An 8939-nucleotide genomic window follows, 5' to 3' on the forward strand; every position below is an offset into this window, starting at 1 on the left:
TTAACTGAATAAAAATAAAAAGCACCAGCATACTGAGCTGAAAACCTCCTCCCAGTAGCCCGACTGAAAGCTGGAGAAAGTTGCATTGCATGCAGCCCTGCCATGACCTCTGTCAACCACCAAAGTCATCAGTGGTGAAAATAGTGGACACTGGAAGCCTCAAGTTTAGCCAAACAGGTCAAATGACCGAACAGGTGCAATAGTGGCATGTCTGCTCTGGGGGAAACCAACTGCTCTCTAATTGGACTGAAGGCCCACTCTATGGGAGGGAATACATGCCTAGTACTGAAAACCTAATCAAAAAGCCTGTATAGCAGGGGAGGTCATGAGCCCTAGGGGTATAAAGCCTGCTCTTGTCTGACTAAATGCATATATTATTCTCACCAAACTTTACTGAAGGCACTACACTTAATGTTCCTATCCATATATTAATGCTACACTCACTTTTGGTTACAGAAACTTCTCTTTTCAGATGGCAATAACCACTGAGTTGACCCAAAAGGCACCACAGTGCTGAGAAGTGACAGAGGAGTGCTCAGCAGTGAAACATCTCTATCACACCCTCCAAGGCTCAGGGTGCATTGCGGAAGAGGTAGCAGAAAGAATGTAAGAGCCAAAGGAAGGGTACCACTCCTTACAATGCAACTGTCCAGACATAAACTGGCCTTGATAATAATCCATGACCTTGCAATGCCTCACAAGACCCTCATAATAGGAAAAAGAAAAAGAGAGATAAAGACGATGACATCAAAATAAAAGAGGGACTAATGGAGAGAGGGAGGGGACATGATGGACACTAGAGTTGTGACGGGGAAAGTGGGGGAGGGGAGGGATTTATCATGGTTTATTTTCTGTAAGTATAGAAGTTGTCAATAAAATTTTTAAATAAAAATAAAAGCACCAGCAGTCACTGTCCTCTGCTTTCTGACTGGAGATTCCATGTGACCAGCTGCTTCCTGCTTCTGCGGCCATGACCTCCCACCATGACCGGCTGTATTCTTCAAAAATGCAAGGGAAAAAAAGAACACTTTTCTTTTTTTTAAAAAAAAAAAATTATTTATTTATTTGACAGAGAAAGAGGGACAGAGAAAGGGAGGGACGGAGGGAGATAATGGGCATGCCAGGACCTACAGCCACTGCAAACAAACTCCAGATGTGTGTGCACCCTTGTGCATCTGGCTAATGTGGGTCCTGGGGAATCAAACCTGGGTCCTTAGACTTGGCAGGTAAATGCCTTAACCCCTAAGCCATCCCTCCAGTCCACATTTTCCTTTTTCAAGTTGTTTCTAAAAGTAAGCAGTACACAAGAATTCTCACATTCATGTCTTTTTCCTTACATGTGTATCTATGAGAGTCTATAATGTATGTGTGTATGCGCCACAGCAAACATGTGGAGGTTTCCGGACAACCTCAGTTGTCCTCTCCCTCCACCCTGCCCCAGACAGGGTGTCCCTGGTTGTTCTTTGTGCACCACACCAGCTGTCCCGCAAGCTGTGGGGCTCTCCTGGCTCTGACCCCCAAGGCCTTTGGAGGGATTACAGCCCATGTGTATTTTGTGCCCAGTTGTATGGGAGTGCCGGAGTCAAATTTGAGCTGGCAGGCTTGCAAGCAAGAGTCTTTAGCCACTAAGCCACCTCCCCAGTCCATTTATAAAACTTGCCAGATCTGGCTGTGCTCATCATGAGTACCAGGATTCACGCACTCCTGCCCAGTGTCCCAGGTGAAGCCTTCCCACTGTCAAGGCTGGGGTCTTAGCACCCAGGACTTCTGTCTAGCCAAGCTTAAGTCTCCACAAACAGCCTGGATCTAGCGGTGGTCTCCATAAACCCTTTAACAAAAGTCTGAGGAAGCAAGAAAACACGCATCAGAGCAAAGACCCCACGGATGACTGAGTTTCGAGTCAAGGAGAACCAATGTTCATAAATAAGGCTAATGCCAAGAACCCAGGACTGGCCCCAAATTCTAAGGATAAGTTTCCTCCCACCACCACTCAGTAGTCCCAGGAAAAAAACATCCAATTGTGCCTTTTTTTGACATTACAAATAAAAACTAATTATGTCTCAATATTATAAGTGGGGTACAAAGAAAAGTCAGTGATAATCCTTATGTTCCAACCTGGATGGAAAAAGTAGCGTGTTACCTCTGGATATTGGTAGTACTAACCAACACTGTTTTCGCCGTTAGGTCAGTTTCTGAAATCTGAAACTTCAGGTAAAGGCCAACTTTTCCCAAAGAGCCGCCTGTGAAAGGCTGAAAGTCACAAGACAATAAACATGAAGGATCCCTAAGGCACCAGCAGCACCAGAGTGGACGTGGTACCATCTCATTTGTGCAAAGTGACCTTCTCTGTATGCCTCGGTCAAGTGGCGAGAGCTGAGAACAATCCAGGAGACAAACTCCAACAACCAGGCCCTGCCAAGGGCAAAGCCCACGACTTAGCCAAGTGGCCATACTGCTTCTCTTCTGGAAGACTCAAGGCTTAAGCAAGACCTTTCCAAAGGGAACTCCATCCTTTCTTTTTCCCTGGGAGACTAAGAAAGAATCCAGCCAGAGCCGGGCGTGGCGGCACACGCCTTTAATCCCAGTAGAGGGCAGAGGCAGGAGGATCGCCATGAGACTACATAGTGAATTCCAGGTCAGCCTGGGCTAGAACAAGACCCTGCCTTGAAAAACAAAACAAAACAAAACAAAGAAAAAAAAAAAAAACACCAAAAAAACTCAGCCAATCCTGTTTCCTAGGAGGTAATTCAAAACCAGCAGCAAAGATGAATCACTTTAATAAGATTTCAATGTACTACTGATAAATAAAAGCAAACTGCTTAAGAAAAACAAGCTATAAAAACCATCCAACATCTTCAAAAACATACTTATATAACAGAATTTTCTGTGGACTTTAGTCAGGTTCATTTCCAGCTTTTAGAGGTAACAAAATCTATTACCAATAGGTAAACTCAGTAAGTCAATTTACTATATACTACAAAGCAACTTATGTTTTTATTCCTCATAATGTTTATTCTTTATGAAGTCATAATGTTTGAATTCCTTATAATGAGGACTTCAGGTACATGTCAATTACTTATGTGCCAAGCCACATCCTAAAATAGAGATCTTGAGATTCACCAGTGAGTATCCTTATTTCTGATAGGAAAAGACAGGTAATTAACAAGTTTATAATGACAAATTGATTTTTCAACTTTAATGCTGCAAAACATACTAAGCCCATCTATACATTGTTACGGTGATCCTGGTATTCCACCTTAAATGGAGTCATCTTGGGGTGACTCTGATCTGGGGTGCCCAAGAGCTGATGTGTGTTCACAGGGCACTGACCGGACAGCGGGGAGATCTCCTGGGATGTGGCTCCTACCATTACTACATGAGTATGAAACTAACTTTTCAGTGGCTTGAAATCTTAGTAACGAGCCTTCCAAAGTGATTTTATTTATTTATTTGACAGAGAGAGGGAAAGAGAGAGAATGGGCGTGCCAGGGCATCCAGCCACTGCAAATGAACTCCAGATGCATGTGCCACCTTATGCATCTGGCTTACATGGGTCCTGGGGAATCGAACCAGGATCCTTTGACTTTGCAGGCAAACACTTTAACCACTAAGCTATTTCTCCAGCCCCCAAAATGATTTTTGACTGCTCTGGAATACCATTTTGTAACCGAGAAGATTCTGCAAACCAGCAATTTGTACAAATCAGACATTCCATGGGAAAAGACTGAGAATGCGCGTTCCAATCCCATTCTTAATGTTCAACTAGCCTTCTCCCCCAAACACACCAAGGGAAGACTATTTGGGTCCCTCCACTATACCCAGACACCCCAATTTACTTTCTCCATCTACGCTGATACCTCTAGAGTCTCTGCAGCATTTGCCCAGAGCCTGGTGAGGGCATGTACATTATATCCTCAACTTTATTCACTCCAACACTTGGTTCAGAGTCAACTGTCAGGAAATGTGTTTCCTTTGAGGACTTGTTTTATGTTTTATTTTTTTAAAACATTAGGCACAAAGATGTTTCCTTTGTCCTCTCAGTCCCCATGTAGCATTCAAAACCAGGCTCTCCCCGTGTGACCCACGAAGACTAGTGTCACTCTAAGACTGCGTCCATCCTGTAAGGAAGGGTCTATTCCTTTCCAACTTTTTCTTTGGCACCATTATGGGTCTGTGTAGATTTCAGCTAATGACCCTTTTGTTATTGTTATCTTTTGTTATTTCAAAATACCATTCCAGCCACCTTGGCACACACCTGTAATCTCAGCACTCTGGAGGTGGAAGCAGGAGGATTCAAAGTTCAAGGTCATCCTTGGCTATACAGTTGATTGGTTCAAGGCCAACCTGGGTTCCATGAGACTAAAAAGCCAAAAGACTTTGGTCCGATTGCAGGCTGAAGGAATCTAATTGATTTGTCCTGGCTTCAACATCTGAGTGCACCACTAAAAAAAGAAATTGTGTGTGCTGTGCTGTTTTATCATCTCACCAAACAATGTTTCAATTTTAAAGATTTTTACCTGAAGTTGATAAGAATATTTAAGATCATGGAGGCGGGTGCAGTGGTGCACGCCTTTAATCCCAGCACTCAGTAGGAAGAGGTAGGAGAATCCCCATGAGTTTGAGGCCACCCTGAGACTAGAGTGAATTCCAGGTTGGCCTGAGCCCTACCTTGGAAAAAGAAAAGAAAATGGGGGCTGGAGAGATGGCTTAGAGGTTATAAGGCACTTGCCTCCCAAGCCAAAGGACCTGGGTTCAATTCCCTAGGGCCCACATAAACCAGATGCACAAGGTGGTACATGCATCTGGAGTTCATTTGCAGTGGCTGGAAGCTCTGGCACGCCCATTCTCTCTCTCTCTCTCTCTCTCTCTCTCTCTCTCTCAAATAAATAAATAAATTTTAAAAAGACCATTTAAGATCAAAGATTCCAATGCATTGATGAACTGCTTTCACAGCTAAAATATAGGGTCAAAGGCTTGTTTGATGAGAGATTATAAACAGCATTACATGATACAGACTGAACACTCAAAGAGGCAAGGACAGGACTGGGGAGAGGGCTCAGTGGCTAAGGTGCTTCCCTGCAAAGACAAAGGACTCAGGTTCCATTCCCCAGGACCCTCATAAGCCACGTGCACAAGGTGGTGCATGCATCTGGAGTTTGTCTGCAGTGGCTGGAAGCCTTAGTGTGCCCATTCTCCCCCCCACCCCCGCCAAGTAACTAAACAAAAATAAAAGGGGGTATTTCCAAAAACAAAAAAACAGGCAGGGGCATGCAATCTAACTTCTTACTACTAAGTTAACAGCCACCATACTGCCACTGAGCAACAACACAAGCAGACACACCTCCCCCCAGCAGCATCTGAGGGGGTGGTGATTATTATTTCCTTCCACTCCACAGATTAGGAAGCCTATAGACAAATGTCAAGTGACTTGCCAACTGCATCTAAGGCAGGAACTGGGCAAACGGGGACTAGAACCTACAAATGCTTGACTCAAAGTCCACTCCACACTCCCTGATGTTATATACTGTGTTAAGTGAGGCTTTAAGTGGGGGAAGTCTGGTATTTAATCATAAATACTTTATACAGAACGTAAGGAAAAAGCAGGAGGGGCTCCAGTGGTGTTCAACAAGGACAGTGAAGTCAACGTTCTTGTTTGCACATGCCCATTCACTGTTTTATGGGGCTGGGGTGGTCACACGTACACATGCTCACGTGAGCACGTGGGGCCAAAGGCAGAGAAGCAGGTTGTCTTCCTCGGTCTTCCATGGAACGGAAAGTTCATGGACTTGGCCACACTAGCTAGTCACTGACTCGCTAACTAGGAATTCCCTGTCTCAGCCTCCCCTAAAGTGGGATTACAGTCCCACACCTGCACCACACTTGCTATTTTACATGGGTTCTGGGATGTGGACTCAGGTCCTCATGATACTAAGGAAGCACTTTATTCGGAGAATCATCTCCACGCCCTTCCATCTCGTACGCTTATCACTAGTCCTAAGGCCGCAACTGAAATGCGACATCTCATACAAGCATTGGTATTTGGATTCCAAGCCCCAAAGAGATCATGAACAGCATTCCAAAAATAATCACAATGTCAAGAAATGACAGGTGGGCAACAAAAATAGGGACCAGGAGCAGAAAAGAGCAGTGGCAGACGGTATCTAAGCATAAATAAGACATTGCGGGTAGAGTTGAAATTCTCAGACTATTCCAACTTTCTTCAGTGACTTGGGCCAATCACATCCTTTCTGGGCTTCAGCATCCAGATCAGAAAATGACATGATCCCCAGGTCCTCCTCACCTCTGCCCTTAAGATCAAAAGACTTCCTATGAAAGGTCATGTGGGAAAAAAACCACATGAAGAAAAGGGGTTATATTTTTAAAAATGGGTTGGCGTTTTCTCCACAGCCTTTAATAACTCTCTCTCCATCGGTCCTGAGAAACGGAGTTTTTACTGTTCCAAACATTTATAACGACAGAGATCTAGTACTTCCTGGAGTTTGATTAATTAGCAGAAGGAGAAGGGCAGAAGCTGCTAATCAGTCAGCAAAACCCAAACGCAGTCTGGATTTAATAGTCAAGAAGTCAGTCACTAGCAGGGCTGCCGAAGTCGTCAGTGCCTCATTTACAATGCAAAGAAAGGTAAAGAAGGTTTCTGGGCCCCGAGTCACCGAGCGCTGCAATTCAAACACACAGGCGGGCCAGAGCTCTAACCACCCCGCTCCCGCCCACCGCACCCTTCAAAGGTTGCCTAAATCTGACTGTAACCCTTAGCGAGAGGGACCGCGAGGCTGCAGGCAAGACCTGTAGTCCACGCTCACTTTTCCGCCTATTAGAACTCTTTTCTATCGGCAAAACATCTTTAAAGGGAAAAGACGTGATTTCGATTTTAGACACATCGAGAATCAGCCGAGAAGAGTGGGATTCGCAGACTGCAGCAGCGGGGGGCGGGGAGTCCCAAGCCTTCACTGGGGGGTTGATAACTGTCTTCGGGACTTCCAGAAAATTCCCCTCACACGGCGGGGACACGCCAAGACCCGGGATGTTAACATCTCTGACTTCGCCGAGGTACTGTAGCAGCGGTGGGCCAGCGCGATGAGGATCCTGACGTGCCCCGGCTCCCGGGAGGTAAATGGGAATTAAAGCCCGCGGCCCTCCTTTGTGGCGCTCTGGCTGGACCGGCAGAAGAGAGACAATGAGCGGTCTGTGCGCAGTTCCACGCCGATTGGCTGGTCTCTCCGCACCCCCCCCCCCAACCCTTGATGTCATGGGCTTGGAATGCAGGCCGGAGGAAGGAAGGAGAGGATTTGGGGAGGGGGACGCCTCTCATCTCTTTCCCAGGCCAAAAAGTCCCAAAGATAAACCCGACGCATTCTTGGGCTCAGTGACCAATGCTGTGCGTAACCGAATTCCAATCGCTCCAAAATCCGACCCATCTCAATGCTGAGCCCCCAAACAAAAGCCACCGCGCAAAGACGCTCCTCGATGTCGGGACCGTCCGTCCGAGGTGCTACAAACTTCCCGGGCTTCAATTCTCCAAAGTGCCCGATCTGCAGCCGCCGCGCTCAGGCTTTGTCTCGGCTCCCCGCACAAGCAAGCACTTGGCGTGCAGGCGCCGCCGAAGGGTCCCGGGTCCCCCGTGGCTCCCAGAAGTAAACGGGACCCTCGGTGTCCCCTCCCAGGAGGAGACAAGGAACAATAAGGGGCCCGGCTTGGCCACGTAACCGTCTAAGTTCGCTCTGGGCCCCCACTCGCCGGCAGAAAGAAGAGGGGTCTGGGGTGGGAGGGGGCGCCGGGTCCCACCGCAGCCTGCTCCGGGGCGGATGGCGGGGGTGGCCACTCCCGGAGTCCCAGCCGCGAGGCCAGGCCGCGCCTAAGGGCGAAGGACCAGGCAGCGAGCAGCGCCCCCTTTCCCGAGGGGCGCATCCTACAGCCCCGGAGCGGCCCCCGCGGGCGCTGCGGGACTCCCGGCGCCGGGGAACCCGCCGCCGAGCCCGGGGCGCGGGAACAAAGCCAGGCCAGCGTCTGGGGACCGGCGACGCGAGCCTGGGCGCGGGACACACCGGGGAGGAGCGCAACTCTCAAGCCGCCTCCACGACCCCTCTCCGGGAAGCCAGAGAGCCCAGGCGCTCCGGAGCCGGGTCTGGTCCCGTGCAGGGGGGGCCACCGGCAGCCTCCGCCCAGGGTGACCCCGAGAGGCCGGCCCGTCAGCCTACCTTGTTCTTGACCTCGGCCGAGAGCCCATAGGAAGGGCCCTTGTTGAAATGGGTCATGGCGGTTCCGGAGAGGCTCGGGTCGGTGGCACTCGTGTCCCCGCTCCTGGCCCCGGGAGTGGCCGCGCGGGAGATTCGAGCTCGCTCCTCTGCGCGCTGGCGGCGGGACGCGGGCGACGCTGCGGGGACTCGATCCGCCTGGGTCCGCCCGAGCCTCGGGGTCGCTCCGGAGTGGCGCCGGCTTGGCCTCGCTCGCTGCCCGCACCGCGGCTCCGCACGCACTGCCCCTCGCCCGGTCCCCCCACACCCCGGGGGCCTCCGGGGATTGGCCGGCGACACCGACCAATGGACGGCCGCCTCCTCCCGCCTCTCCTGCTCCGGCGCGGCGCGGCCAATGGCAGCGCGGCGGGCGCGGCGCTCCCTCCCCGCGGGGTCCCGGCCCCGGCCCCGCCCTCGCGCCACCGAGGCCCTCCCCGCCCCGCCCCGGCGCCTGGGGGCTTCCCAGCCCCGCGGTGCGCGTCAACTCCCAGGCATCCGCCGAGGGGACAGGAAGCCCCCCTTCCCGGGCTGGCCCGCCGCTGACCGGCCGCACCGGCTGTCCGCTCCCCGGGCCCTCGTGCGCCCTGGAAAGCCCAGGAGCAGCCTCCGAGCCCACGTGCCAGGAAAAGGGAGGCCACCGCCGGCTACACCTGCGCGGCTGTCGCAGCCGCCGCACCGGGGGCTCTG

At 50.5% G+C, this 8939-nt stretch overlaps 1 protein-coding gene across 1 annotated transcript in view; it reads right to left on the reverse strand.

The window, feature by feature from the left end:
• The window catches only part of Cnn3 (calponin 3), a 41977-nt gene extending 33553 nt beyond the window's left edge, over positions 1–8424 (reverse strand). The window contains exon 1 of the mRNA XM_004663962.3: positions 8217–8424. Within this exon, the coding sequence (XP_004664019.1) occupies positions 8217–8273 (57 nt within the window). The 5' untranslated portion in view covers positions 8274–8424. The remainder of the gene's footprint in view (positions 1–8216) is intronic.
• Positions 8425–8939: the final 515 nt, after the last annotated feature.

This window comes from Jaculus jaculus, chromosome 19, assembly GCF_020740685.1.
Source record: "Jaculus jaculus isolate mJacJac1 chromosome 19, mJacJac1.mat.Y.cur, whole genome shotgun sequence".
NCBI lineage: Eukaryota > Metazoa > Chordata > Mammalia > Rodentia > Dipodidae > Jaculus > Jaculus jaculus.